Here is a 16,039-nt window from a genome sequence, read left to right on the forward strand (position 1 = left end):
CACATTAAAAAATCCAATTTTCTTTGTGTAGAACTTGCATTTAACGTTACTAAAAAAAATTATCAATTTTTACAAGGATGCATCAAGTAAATTTGGGATTATAGTAAACATTATTTCTCTAGTATGGGCTCAGTCTAAGGGACTGATTCCATATAAATAGGGCTAATACAGAACATATTTGGTAATTTTTTGACATAGAATACATAAAAATGCCCTCTAACTTTGAGAAGAAAATGTAATGCACAAATATGTATTTATATAAATAAAAGTAAAACCAAAGTAGATAAAGAAAGAAAACTAAAGAGACAAAAAGAAAACTGATAACTAAACAAAAAAGATAATAGAGGAAGAGGAAATAGAATAAAAACCTTTATCCTTGATTTAGCATATTTGATTTTACACTTTAACAATGAATCTGAGCTGCCCTCTTTGCCTAGCACAGTACTTACCCAAAAGTATGTATATAAAATTAAAATACACAAAATAAGCCTTTGACACATAAAAAGAAAAAAAGTCAATAACACTAACAGAAAACTTAAGTTGAAAAGCTTTTGACATTAAAAAAATGAAAATACCTGATTGCTTGCCAAGAATTACACTCATTTGTGAAAAGAATAATAAGATGTTAAACATGTATAAATTATTTGAAATCAATGGAAAGAAAGATGAACATAAGAAAACTTCAAAAGACCCGATCTTTTAATGCACACTTTCGTGTTTGAAAGAGCCAAGACTTGTCATTATAGAAATAAAATATGCCAATCAAGATACATACATAAGAGGTCTGTTCAAAAAATACGTGGACTGTTTGAATTGCTCCAGTTGGTTCCAGGGGAATCCGCTTGGTGTCGCTAGGTTCACACAGATCAGCTGATTACGACGCCATTTCCCGATTGCAGATATCTTCATTTATGTATTAGCTACGTGGTTTTAAGTGAAGTGCGATTTTTTCGTTTGGCGGATTTCAGAATGAATGGCCTGAAGGAGCAACGACTTGCTGTGAAATTTTGTGTTAAGCTTGGAAAATCTGCAACTGAAACTTTTGCTATGCTTAACACGGCTTACGGTGATGTTGCTATGAAGCGTATGGCATGTTTCAAGTGGCATGAACGTTTTAAGGATGGTCGACAGTCCATTGAAGATGATGAGCGTCCTGGATGTCCTTCCACGTCAACTGACGACCCACACGTCGACAAAATCAACATCCTGGTGCGGGCAAATCGACGTCTGACTGTCAGGGAGCTTGCTGAAGAGTGTGGGATATCAGTTGGATCTTGTTATGAGATTTTGACCAAAAAATTGAAGATGCACCACGTTGCTGCGAAATTTGTGCCTCAGAACTCGTGAGTTTTTGGCCAAACACTCAATCACTGTTCTTCCTCACCCCCACTACTCACCTGACCTTGCTCCTTGTGATTTTTTCTTGTTCCCCAAACTCAAAAGACCCTTGAAAGGAAGAAGATTTGAGACGATTCCCGAGATTAAGGCAAATGCGATGAAGGAGCTGGAGGACATTACAAAAGAAGCATACCAGGACTGTTTCAACAAGTGGAAACACCATTGGGATAAGTGTGTGTGTTGGGGAGGAGAGTACTTTGAAGGGGTCCCAGACCTGTAACTTCTAAATAAAGTACATTTTGTTTTTGACGTCAGTCCGCGTATTTTTTGAACAGCCCTCGTATATCCTGTACTAAAAGCAGCCTTGATCAGTTCAGCTTGCCACTTGTTGGAGTGCAGAAAGGTACTGAATCAGTGGAAGCTTTTTAATGTGTTCAAATGTTTATCTATCCATGTGAAAAGAAAAGCAGTGCAAATTACCATTTTTACCTAACCAGTGTCCATGAAGAACCTTGGCTTACCTTTCTTCTTCTTGACAATCATTAATATGACTATCATGTAGCATTTGTTGTATTTCATGTCTGGTGACTTCCCTAGTACTTCAGGAAAGCTTTTGCAGCAATTTCTTTATTAGACGTGCATAATCTGTCTATATGGTGCTGAGTCATTATTTCTCTATCAAATCAGCTATATGGTCACACAGAAGTTCTCATATTTATATGACAAGTTATTGAGTTGCTATCACTGCATAGGACTAGATAATCATTAAAAATGCTTCGGGTATGTTGGTAGCTCTCTGTTTGCCTTTTGCCACCATTTGATGAACGTAAGCCTAGTGTTAAAGATTTCATAGGTTACTTCCACTTAACATGGATTTGATCATTATATGATCCTGCTTGATATCTGATAGTAATAATCATAAAGCAATACTGGAACTTCTTCTGTTATCAGGCAGAGTACTGCCAAAGTTAATGCTAAGTGCATTTTTTGGACAAGAAACAGTTTATCATATGTGGCTTCTATATGACACAAATGCATTGTAGTTGGTCTGGATTAACCTAGAGAATACTATTTTTGTATGTGGAGGTACTGTTATTTCCTTCACTGCATACTGTCATGCAGTCCATTGTTACTGAGCTCAGTCTGGACAGCATTAGATGACTTTCATGACTGATAAGTAAAGTAAAGTAAAGCTTGTTGTTAGAGATATAGCTCTTGTGAAAGTGATGATGTCTTTCACTTTCAGATGCTGTTGTATAAGCTCACTGGGAGTCCCTCAGTGAACTTGTCAACCAAGATGTTCTTCTGGTAGTGGGTGCATGTTTGGTTATAGTTTACTTGTGGAATTGGTGCAGACTGTATTTGTAGACTGCTAGTTTGTTTAGTGTCTGCTTGTTTCCTAGTCTTGACCTTGTTCCAGTTGATTCACTGGGTCAAATAATATAAATGGGTCATATAAATACTTTTTAGAATAACTGATTAAAAAAGTTATCACACAGGATCGCATACAAAAGTTGTAATGGTTTTCAAACAAGATCCAAAACTCGAGTGCATTTGAATAGTGCTTTTCAAAAGTATTTACATTTTGAGTCTCATATGAAAACCATTTTAGAATACCTATTAGAAAGCCATTTTTAAATTATGAAGTTTATAATTTGAAAGTTATTTGTATATTGGTAGTTTCTGATCAAACAATGAGGTGAAAATATGAAAAAAATGTAATCTTTTGGAAGGTCTGTATTAAAGAAAATGTAATTTGTTTTGTTGGCGTAAATTGTACATGCTGGGTCATTTCTCGTAAAATAAATCAGTAACCAGTGTGCATGCCCTTTATCATGTTAGAGAAACTGTCAAGGTGACTGTCATATTTCCTCTTGACATCCTTCTTTTGAAGTTTGTGGGTTTTCCTCTAAACAAAAATATCATTCGTCACAGGTAAAATGCTAATGAAATGGAAGTGGTTGGTGTAACTGGATTAAATATATAAAACAGTTGAATTCAGAGAAACATCCTCTCTACATCCTTTGATATAATATTCTGTTAGCTTGTTCCTTTTCTGAGGGTTTTACATTAATTTTTTTTTATATCTGTAACTACTTGTCTCTGACATTGAAATCATTGTAACTAATATCTACTTTCATTTTACAAACTGTTCATAGTAATTTTTTTAGTTTAATGTTTGTTATCTAGGGTTAGATGATATAGAATATTAGTTAGGTGGAAAATAGGAAAGAATAAAAGAATCTTTAAGGAAGACCATGTAAGATATATACACCATCAAATGAAAGAAAAGATAAATCATAATATTTGATTACAGTTTCTCTTTCATTACAAATTATAGATGAAAATCACCAGTTAATAATGAGTAATTTAAGGTAGTCTGGAAACATCAAGAAGTGAAAATTTCTTAACACTGAACAGTTATGATAAGTCGTGCATTGGGTCCAGAATTCGGAGGCAGCATTGGAACACTCTTCTTTATTGCAAACGTTTTTTCAAGTGCCTTGTATTTGTCTGGTTGTGTTGAAGGAATTGTTGATAACTTTGGAGAATCTGGTAAGAATATACATGGCTTGAGTTGTAAGAATGTAAAACTCTTAAAATAAAAGTTATTCACTTGAACAAAAGCTCTGTAATGCCAAACACATAGAGTACTTCTGTTTAGTGTATACTTTATCAGTATGACAACTACTTACAATCTAAGTAATGTAAATCTCAGGAAAGTTCTTTATAAAAATGAAAATAGTTGATGAAATAGTTTTAAATTTGTCTTACATGATCCTAAGATTATGTAGTTTTAGAATAATAAGTTTTGATTTTTGTAGTATTTATAATAAAATATTTGTTATTTAATGTAGTTATTTGCTCTCAGACTCAGACTAGCTCATAGACAATGTGATTTTCATTTGAGTATAAAAATACTATTATCTTATTTTCAGATTTCATTTGCATAATATCTAGAACCTCCTACATGAATATTAAATGTTTTTAAGGCAAATATGTATATTTTATTCTTTAACTATCTGTTATCATCAACATACAGCATAATAAAATGTTTGAAAATAACAAATGGAAATACATACCTTTCAATTCTGTAAAAATGCAGAAGAATAGACATGTTTTTTCTTATATGTATAATTTCACACCTTTATTTTTCACTCATAGTTTGTTTAATTTTCCTTTCCATTTATTTGTTTTTATTCTTGATGCAGATGTGGCAATGTGTTCCTGTCAATGTAACCTTACAGTTATTATAGTTATTACAGAGTAAAGATCATCCACAAACTCTTCACTAATGTTTGCACATGAGAATGATGCCATCTTGCTTAGACATTTCCCCAAATCAAACTATATCAAGTTAAATGTAAAGAATCATAAAATTTTCAAATATGCATTTATAATGACAAATAATAAGTAATTAATTAAAATATAAACATAAAACCTAAATGCAGTTTAAATGATTAGCAAACATATGTATAAGGTTAGAAACACTTGCAAAGCACTAGGTACACTTCAAGAGAACGGTGGAATTTGGTTATATTTTTCCTATTTCATACTACAGATTCATACACTGATTGTTTCTTTAGGCTATAACTGAATAATGCAAAATTTACTCTTTATTGGTTATAAGCATGTCATTTAACTTCAAACTATCACCTAGCAACACAGCTTTGACTTTGCAAGTGAGTATGGCTGACCTTATGCATAGAAATATTAGAATGTAAAACCCTCATTGAGAAATTCTTGGAAAATTTTTCAGATGCTAATGAAAGACAGATGGAATTGTAATTTGACCTTGTATGCTGACAGTCTTTATTGTATTCTCACAGTATCATGTATAATAGCTCATAAAGTTTAGACTTGTTACTGCAAATTGACAGCGTGACAGCAAAACCTACAGTTTTAGTTACTGTTTTAAATGTTTCTTTTATAAAATAAAGGAATAAAACTTAGGTAATATAAAACTTGAAGTTAAAATGTAATTGATAATAGTAATTTCATTAAATTTTTATATACAAATGTAGTAATGTGTAGTTGAAGATGCATGATGTGGCACCACAGACATCATGTTTAATACATACATATTTAGTTCATATTAATTTTCTTACATTTTAATAGTGCATATACATGCCACAGGATGTACTTACTACTGGTGGCATATGTCACAGTTTCTTTTAAGGAAGAATATTCATGTATGAAGATTAAGGCAGTATCGAGCCATAAAATGAACATGTAAAGGAAAAGGTTATTCAGTTGTGTTTTTTAAAGTGAAAAATTTACAAAACAGAGTACTTGAAACACCAACAGACTGAAATTACACCCTAAAATAATTCAGAAGAATACCAACTGAAAAGAGAGCCCTTTAATCCAAAAATCTATTTGCATTGATGCTAAGCTTCTCCTGGTACCATCAGTAATATAATAAACAAAAAATTTAAGTTTACAAAGGCTTGGAAGCCAAACATTCACAACCTTACAATCACACATTTCAAAATCAGTAATTGTGTTCATAAGAAAGGTGGATGAACAAATTCAAATTTCTGCAGTTCTATTTAGTTGCAATTTGTTAAGGCTCCTGATGCAGCTCCATTATGTTATTGTGTCTTTGTCCTTTTTAAAAGGTCAAAGGAGTCAGTGTTCATATATGGTGGAAAGTCTATGAAAGATATCTTAAAATATGGTCAAAAATTAACTTTGTCGTTCTGTGCACAAGCTTGTTATAATGAAAGTTGTAGTATCAAACAATAGCATGTAATCATGGTCAGTACAGTAAGCAGGGTTGATGATGTTGGAATAAATAGGCCTGGGACATTCAGATGTTATGTACCTAACCTTAGTATTATAATAATATTCTAAAATTTGAACAGGTGGCCTTTAGAAATAACCAGTTAAACTTTTCACCTTTGGTGAAAACTTCTAATTGTTACCAACTCAGACTGAATTGTATGAGTTTAATATTTCAGTTTGCAGTTTTGATTCCTTATTTTAAGAGCCACTCCACTCCAGCTTTGAAAAAAGGATAGCAAAATTTCAGGGTTGCAGGTTCAAATCCCCATCACACCAGACATGCTCACCCTTTCAGCCTTGGGGTATTATTATGTCATAGTCAATCTCACTATTCATTGGTAAAAGAGTAGCCCAAGAGTTGGTGGTGAGTGGTGATGACTAGCTGTCTTTCCTCTAGTCTTAGACTGCTGAATTATGGATGGCTAGCACAGATAGCCCTTGTGTAGCTTTAAGCACAGTTAAAAAAAACAAACCAAACTAACCAACTTTCATCAATTCTAATTACTTCATAATCTATCTTTTCGACTAGAGTTCTGAAATATTTTTTGTTCCTAATATTCCTAATATTAGAAAAACAGCAAATATATTTATTGTGGATAAGAGTATGTTTCAAAGAATATAAAAAGTCACCTTCACAGGTTTTTGAAAGCTGCAAGTCAAATAAACACAACATAACCATAGAAAACACTCAACTACTAAATAAAGAAACAAACATAAACAAATGCAAAATTAAAGAAGCCTTGCTTATACAACAACTTAAACCCAGAATAAACCAATACAAAGGAACACCTTTATACCTATATTAAAAATAGTATAATAAATAATATAAAATTATATATTCAAACATCTAAGCCACCCCCTCTACATTCCGACACTCAGTTACACAACCCCTTTCAAACATGTGATCAGCTTCTGGTCAGTTACCTCTTTCTTTCTTTGTGAACCTGATGATGGCTGAAGAAGGTTGAAACGTTGTTCGCTCCTCTACGTAAAATATTTTCTCAATCCAAACGAGCCATTTTTACATATATATAACATCTACTTCTATCTAGTTTCTTTGGATACCAGGCCATGTTGGTATTTGCAGGAATGAGCTTATTGACACTGCAGCTAAGTCTATCTGCTCTGGCACTTTCACTGCTGTGCTTGTCTCGTACATGGACTATGGTCTTGTATTCAAGGCTCGGCTCTGTGCCAGCTGGTGGTTAACTTGGAGTGAGCAACGCAAAAACAAGCTTTACCAACTAAAACCCTATATTGGACTTTGGCCATCTTGCTTATCAGAATGATCAGAAAGAGGAAGTTGCTCTAATTAGACTATGCATTGGTCACAGGTTTTTAACTCATCATTTTCTTTTATCTGGAACTGATGCACCAATGTGTAGTCTGTGTGACACTCGGATCACAATAAGCCACATTTTACTTTCTTGCCGTTGTTACGACTCTCAACGATGGCACTATTTTAAATATGTTCTGTCCCAAGGTTTGTCCATAACGTTAGACAGTGTTATTGGTGATGGTGACACTGACCACCTTGGTAATGTTTTTAGTTTTTTAAAAACCATTAATCTTTTTAATGCCATTTAAGTTTTTTTAATTTATACATTACACCTTTTTAATGTGGCTCCCTTTTAAAACTCACGGTTCATCTAGTTGGACTTGAAATTAGAAACTGGCTGTAACATTAAATAATTCGAAACCAGTAGTGGAAAGGCCAACTTCAGGTAACTAGTGCTGCTGTTTGAACTACCCATTAGTCATCCTGGTGAGTTATTATTATAATTTTGCTACACGTCTTTTAAAATTTTTTTATTACTTTTCTTTTTGAAAATGGTTATAACGTCAAATAACTCGGAACCAGGACTGGAAAGGCCAATTTCAGGTGACTGATGGTGGTTTTTGTACTTATCTGTTAGTCTTCCTGAGGAGTTATAATAATTACAGTTACACTACAGAAAGTCCTTTGCAGGTTGAATTACTGTAGTTTTTCTCTTAACATTGTAGACTAGATGTAAATATTGGTTTTATGCTATTTGTTTTTTTTTAACTTTGTTTGGTTTTACCTTAATTTCCTTTTATGAGTTTTACTAAATTTATTTTTAACTTTTTACCGGATGTTTGGCACAGATAGCCAAGCTGCTTTGTGCCATAAAACACTAAATCAACCAACCAACAACCATTATTGTATGTTTGTGTTTTTTAAGTAGAGGAATAACACAAGTTTATGGTCTTCAATGTGACATTTACAAGAACACCGGTTAATTACATGCAGGTTTCCTGCACAAGTATTTAGAAAAATTTACTTTAACTTGGGATTCTTAATAAACTCAAATCATGATTATTTCTTACCCTAAAATTTCATCATATATTTACATTCACAGATTTTGGTTTATGGTGGTGAAAAGTAATAAAAAACACATTATCATAGAGTTCCAGATAATTGTACATATACAGTTATTTATTTTCAGGAACTTTCCATTCCATACAATACTTGTTAAGGAATGTACAATTATTAAATTTTGGCCAAAAAGCAGGGAAGTCTACTGGTATTGCTCATGTTAGGCAAACAGATGCAGGCTAGGCCATATAATTATAGCACTCTGTGACCTGTTGAGGGCCATGTCATAAAGCAGTGTATAGGCTTTGGACTAATCGAAACTCAAAGTAGAAGCATTTTTGTTTGAATGTAAGGGAAACTGGCAGATTATCAGTCTGTAACTAACCAGTTTGCTTAAATGGTTGATAAAATTAATATTACAATGCATTTATTTCAGTAAGGTGAAGGTTCAATAAAAAAGCTGTGTGCACAATTTTTTACTTGCCTTTCAATTGCCAACAATCCAGAAGATTGCATGACATTAAGTACAGAGTTAAAACAAACCCTAAATTATACACCCTGTAAAATTAGAAATTTGTAATTTGTCCACTCTGTACTATTATTCAGGATGCTAATATTATTTGGAACTGTGTAATAATTATCATGTACTTATATAGTAATGATCTTATTATATATGTAAAAATGGCTGGTACAGATAGAGAAAGCTCTATGTAGATGAGCAAACAATGTTTCAACCTGACGATGACCAAAGAAGGTCGAAACATTGTTCGCTCTTCTACATAGAGCTTTCTTTACCCATACCAGCCATTTTTAATGTATATTTTTCTCTACAAGAGGGTTTTCTCATAATCATGGATTAATGCTCTTAATGACTTTAGAGTAATAGTTAATATCAAATACACTTGTTTTAGAGTATGTACATATTATATATTACAAATTAACTTAACACATACTGACAGAAGCTGAGCTCAATGATGTAATTTTATGACAGTGTAGAGACTTCAGTCATGTAACTGTCAATGAAATATGAGCTGCTAGACTGACTTGCATTTTCATGATTGAACTGTCAAACAAATTAATTGTTAGTTGGTCATGTCTTGTTGATTCAACCTCCACACCTACATAGTTTGTTTTTAGAACAAATATGACTTTAAGAATATTATCAAATAATGTATTTGTAAGGTATCTCAGTAATTGATCATAATCCATTGCAATTTAACAAGGGATTTCTGCTTGGACTTGTAATTATTTCATAAAGACTACCTATAGTCCATAAAAATGAAAGAGCAAGTACACCCACTGTAGAATATACTTTAACCTCTCATTTCATAGCTAATGGAAATATATATATTTTGTGAAATCAACTTGACTGACAAAGAAGCAAAAAAGTACAGTTAAGGCAGTCAAATGCCAGTAAATTCTTTTGTGAGCTAGTCAAAATTAAGCTCATTTATGAAATTAATTCATGGTATATTCCATAGAGTAATAATTCATAAAATCAGTTAGATTTTATGAAAAAACCAGTACATTTTTGTTAAACTATGTTCCAACAATACCTTTTATGTAATGTTGTTTAGCAATAAAAGTATAACCTAATACTGTTGTTAGTCTATGTAGTGGTTCCCAACCAGGGGGTGTGAGATAACATTTGTTTTGGCCACCTTCACCTTTATTCTTAAATAAATAATTACTGTGAGGGGTGCAAGAACATATTAAAATTTTTTTAGGGGTGCAGGGCGTAAAAGAGGTTGGGAACCACTGATCTATGTACTGAAAGTATAAAATAAAATGTATAGACAACAAGAAAACTATTTGTTGATTTCTTAATTTAGTCTGCACTGATTAAAAAGGGTTTTTAATTAATAATAATGGTAACATAACAGATAATAACTGAAGTCAGAAACAATTTAATTTTAAAATTGAATTGATATTTTTACTTCCAAAACATAGATACCTCCAATGACAATATAGCTATTTATTGATCTCTAGGGTTTGAACATGTGTTTTCCAGTCTTTTATACTTTACTAAATTGCCATTGGCAAAATCCAATTTAAAAAAATTTCCACCAAATTCAATGTGCTTTCTGTCTAGTTATTGCAAGTAAGTGCTTCATTCAGATAATGTAATAACATTTTCTTGACATTGTTCTGCAAGTGTTTCTACAAACAGGATTGTTGCAAATATTCATTATTTACATTGTAATTTTGAATGTGGTTGGCATTTCTGCTATGAAATCTTTATTTATATTAATAAATCACACACATACACAAAAATGTACAGATGGGTATGAATTCCTGAGTTAATGTTTGTACTACAGAGACCTTCCAGACCTCTTCTGCTATCTGATGTTTCTCAAAGTCATCAGGGGGTCATTTTCAGTTGAAGCTATCCATGACATGATTCGTTGTGAGATGGAGATGTGTGGATCAACGGTGTCTCTTTGGGAAGTTCTGAGGTGGCTTGTACAAATAATCCAGGACCAGATGGGAAGAATTTAGATTCTCTTCTAGCATAAGGATAGACTATTATGGGGATTGATAGGCCTGGGAACTGCATTAGGATGTTGGAAACACAATGGACTAACACTCCCAAATTATTACTTTATACTGAAGAAAGGCAAGAAGTCAACAATGATAAAGAAGAATGTAATAGGTTGTACCAATTTGTGACTCTAATGTCTCTGGAACTACAGCAAATAATATGGGACACAAAAAAAGGAATTCCCATAACTCCCTGAGGAAAGAAAATGATAAATTAACACTTCTACGTAATAAATCCTAACAAGAAACCAGCCAGGAAACCAAAGAAATAATTGAAGAAGACAATCTGACAGAGGTATAAGTCAAAGAAAATTAATAAAGATATGAAAAGTAAAATTAATATTAAATTAAGAAACAAAATTTAAAATACATCTAATGTATCAAATAAGCATATACAAATACGGTTACACAATTGTGTAATACTGTAATTCAGTCAGGCATATATAATATAAACTTTTAGAAGTAAAAGAAAAGAAGCTAAGGAACAGTCCACCTGAAGAATAAATTAATCATTTGCAACAACACATGAATTTGAAAATGTTTTAGGTTTACTAAAAAAAAAAGGAAAAATGCTTTACAGGTAAAACATGAGAGCAAGACAAATCCAAGAAAACTGTGATGTGTTTAAAGCGATCATATGTTCCAATGTAGTCACTTACCATCCTTTCTCCCAGCATGGAAAAAGTAGAATCAATCAAGGAGATCCCCCAAAACATACAGCATTATATGAATGACTTGTTCCTTGTAGCACCATCTTGTCAATTAGTAGAACAACATTCTCAGATCTTCCTTTTAGAAGCCACAAACTTGGGCTTTCTTTTGAGACTAGAGAAAATAATTCTATCACCAATGCAGTAGCTCATCCTTCTGGTTGCGCTTTTCAATACTGAAGTCATGCTCAACCAAACCTCATCAAATTTCAAGCCACTGAAAGAACAGTAAGGTTTTTACTTGTGTCTCCATTTCCTACTGTGTGGATCTCTTTCTTTTTTATGGGGATGTGGATATCCCTCAAGAATATCATTCATTTGGAAAGAGCACATAGGATATTTTTTCAGTAGTTGTTGTGTGACCAAAGGATGACATATTTTAAACTTTTGTATCCTGTTTTAAGAGCAACATTGTTGATTGTGAATGATGGTTGGATCAGAACATCATTACCATTGGGGTACCTGTTCTACCACCTTTTCCTGAGATCCATCTATTCAGAGAAGCATATCTTCAGTAATGGGGAGCTTATCTTCCAGGTCAGGAGTTTCAGGGTATTTGCACAGAAGTTAATTCTACTCTTCATAATAATGTTCTTTAATTTTTTCCTGTTCACTGGGCAATGGTTTAAGATCTGCCTCTCTTGAAGAGCAAAACTGTCATGATCATTTCCAACAGTTCTATAGTGTTATCTCAGACTTTTTGTCAAGTAGGTACATATATTCAAGATCTTCTCTACCAGGCTCATTTCCATTATGTCAGTCTCTTAGCATGTTATGATCCAGGAGTGATGTATTTAATTGCATATCACTTGTCTTGACCCAACTGGATCCTTTGAATACAGTGGATATTACATTAAGAGGTTTTTAAGTGGATTTACTCTCATTTCAGGTTTCTAATAGTTGATGCTTTTGTGACTCACTGGAATTCTCAGCTGCAGTTGTTTTGGTCTCCAATACCTCATTGTCAAGAATTAGCAGTAGACACATTCAATCAAGACTGGACATATTTACATCTGTATTTCTTTACCCTGATTCAGCTATTGCCCCAGATCCTGATTTTAGTTTAATCTGCTTCCTGTTCAGTTCTTTTGGTTGCACCATATTGTCCAACTCAAACATGGTTTTCACTGCTTTGATATCTGCAGGAATGTTTACTTCTTTGGCTGTCTGTTGAGAACCTTGATCAGATATTTCCCACTTGTATGTTCAGAAGCTCACTCTTTTTACCTGTAATTTATGTGATCCTTTCCTCGACAAAGGGGTATAACTTCTGAGGTGTCTCTTTATTTAACTAAATATCTATAGCCCAATTATGGTTGTTTGTCAACAAAAATGGGATACTTATTGCCATTTGTATATTAAAAGTGATTTAAACTCTCTTCTTCCTAAATTATCTACCATATTCTGTTTTATAATTTTAGTTTTTGAGAGGGGTCTTGCTTCATCTATGATGGATTTATATGAAGTATTCTTATCCACTATTTTTTGGTATTTCCAAATATCAGAAGTTTTTTTGACTCTCCAGGACTATCATGTCTGTTTGAATCCTTTCATATTCTTTGGCCCAAACAACCTATTCAGTTACCACAGTGGGATGTTTAAAGTTGTTTTACATGTGTTTTCACATCCTTCTTTTGAGCCTTTAGCTTCAGGTTCTTTGTTTCACTTTTCTGTTAAATAGTATTTTTTCTTTTTGTTGGCTTGTGGACATTGTTGGTTGGATTTCTTTGCAATCCATGTGCATCAGATGTTTCATCATTCCACTTTTGTCTTACTTTACTCTGATAGGTCTTTTCTTCCCAACACTTTCATAGCCAGGGAAGAGAAAAGATTCTTCTCTCCAATCCATTTGCCTGCCATTTCTAATATTTGTGATTGATCTGATGCTGATCATTTGTTATGTCTTATCAGGGCCCTCAAGTGTTATGTGGCTCATACTAACTCATTTTGAGGTACTAGGATCCAGTTGTTTATTCATTGGATCCTTGAATATCCTGAGGCTTATCTTCCATTATACAACAAGATGGCTTTGCAAATTGATTCACATGGCCTTTAATGGATTATTGTTACATGAGAGGAATTTTTTGCATATCTCTATGTCAATAGCTTCCTGGTTGAATTGCCCTATGGAAGGAATTGTGTTGGCTGGTATGTGAGCTACTTCTAATACTTTCCTATGCCATTACTTGTTTCTGGCTGTTTCTGCTTTTGAGGGTTTTCAACTACCCACTGTAGGTATTTTGATTACATTTGTTATATTTTAATTAGAAATTGAGTATATTACTCAATCATAAACTTGCTTTTATTTCTAGGGTCACTATTTTTCACTGAATCCCAGTCTTTGGTAATGTTTCCCAGATGGATATGCATGAGGAACCATTTTTCAATAATTACTACAGGTTGTGACAGGCTCTGTAGAAATGGAGTGTACCATAAGACCATTTAGATATGTATCATATGGTGTTACCATATTATCATGGACTGCCACTCATGAACTATCATGAGTAAAGCTAAAGGGTTAAGCACAGGTTCCATGCCTTCTCCATAATTCCAGGGGCAAATGCTGTACTCATTGCCCACTTGGTTGAGGAGAGAGAATGATGTTCATAATTTCAAAATGGATGAGTTCTGTTCCTTGTATTGAATACAGCTTATATGATCACAATATTTGAAGCTGGGGTGTTGCTTTTGGACTTCTTCAGGTGGAGAAGAAAGTTTGTTTACTTCAGAGTTGTTTACTTTCTCATCATTATTTCTGATGATTTGAAATGTATCACTTTGTCTACAGGTTGAGATCTAATTAAACATAATATATACATAACATTGCAGTCCAATAGCCTTAGCCACCAATATAAGATGTATGTACCATGACCCCTTAATTTCAACCTTGTGTTGTTGAACCTTTGCTTTTTGGTTTGGCCTGACCTATACTGATGATTATTCTTATTCTATTTCACATTTGATACAGGAACTAGGTTCCAGACATAGAACATACCTGTTCTGGGTGTTGTGTGGTTCCTCCACTCTTGTACCATCTTTATCTTGGTACATTCCTGTTCTATAGAGATTCTTTCTGTATGGATCATGTCTGCACGTGGGATTATAGCTATTGTGTCAACAGATTGTAAGTATGTTTTGGAAGTTAACATCTTCTAAATTGAAAATGTATTTACAATAATACTTACCTCCATTGCCTCTCTTAAGGTAACCAAATGCCTTGTCATCTAATTATTGATGTGCATGAATGGATTAACAACATTCCCACTGTCCCTATCTGCTACCTAGCAAAACCACAACCAAGGGAACGGGCTTGGAGAAATCAGCAGGGAAATAAGTAAGAGCAATTTTATGCCTGAAAAAGGGATTACATTATTTGAATGAGGTGCTTATATACAGTATTTAGATAGTGCATTGAAACTGGTGGAAAATTTTGCAAATTAGATTTGCTAAGGATATATGAGTGGGTTATAAAAGACTGGAGCAAGAGTGTTCAATGCTTAGAAGGGCTAGGAGTGAAAACACCCGGAGATTGAGAAATAGCTATATTGTCAGTGCAGCCCTCTGATCATGACCCTGTTGCACCCCTCTCACTAAAATTGTAATGGGCAGAAAGTAATCAAACAACGTTATCTGGATAAATGTATTTTGGCTTTTATGTGTTCTTCTATTTTATGAAATCAAGGTCATTGTTATGACACACATTGGATTTTTTTATAGGTTAGCTTACATAAACTTAACTTCTTTCAAAGTGATAAAAAACTGATGTCTTTTACCACTCTCTAAATGAGTATTTGTTTGGAGTACACTGCAGTGTCACAATTTTTTTCCTTTTCACTTCCATCAAGAAGTTCTAAATGCCATGTATATACATTGAACAGATTCAAAATTAACAATGTAACATTATAATTTCAAAACAAGATAAACATTTTACAGTCTTCGTTAACATTACTAATTTTGTCACTCCCCATTCTGAAATTCCATGGAGAACACTTTTAACTGTACTTAAATAAAGATGTGTATATTTTTCTAAAGTGAAATATAATACTTCTTTCAGTTTTGACACTGCATGCTTGGCAATTGCTTTAAAAATAAATCTATTTCTTTTGTATTACTGCAAGTCATAGTTTTTTACTTTGTTGGGTTTTTAAGGGCAGAAACTAGTTGGATATGTTTCTTGAATGTTGCATTATTTGGAAGCAGCAATGAAGTGGGGAAGTTTTCATTCCACAAATTTTATAATATTACACAGCAAACCCATTCAAAATAGAGACATGTTCAAACATACTTATAGCATGTGCATTTTTTTTAAATGTAAAAATGCAAT

At 33.2% G+C, this 16,039-nt stretch overlaps 1 protein-coding gene across 8 annotated transcripts in view; it reads left to right on the top strand.

Moving 5' to 3' along the window:
* LOC143247123 (solute carrier family 12 member 9) overlaps nucleotides 1-16,039 on the top strand; it is a 120,249-nt gene that overhangs the window by 63,551 nt on the left and 40,659 nt on the right. For 6 of the 8 annotated variants that reach the window (XM_076494652.1, XM_076494649.1, XM_076494654.1 and 3 more), the window contains exon 4: nucleotides 3,760-3,894. The exons of the other annotated variants lie outside the window; for them this stretch is intronic. In XM_076494652.1, the coding sequence (XP_076350767.1) occupies nucleotides 3,760-3,894 (135 nt within the window). The remainder of the gene's footprint in view (nucleotides 1-3,759; nucleotides 3,895-16,039) is intronic. 8 annotated transcript variants of the gene reach the window in all.

This window comes from Tachypleus tridentatus, chromosome 3 (assembly GCF_004210375.1).
Source record: "Tachypleus tridentatus isolate NWPU-2018 chromosome 3, ASM421037v1, whole genome shotgun sequence".
Taxonomy (NCBI): domain Eukaryota; kingdom Metazoa; phylum Arthropoda; class Merostomata; order Xiphosura; family Limulidae; genus Tachypleus; species Tachypleus tridentatus.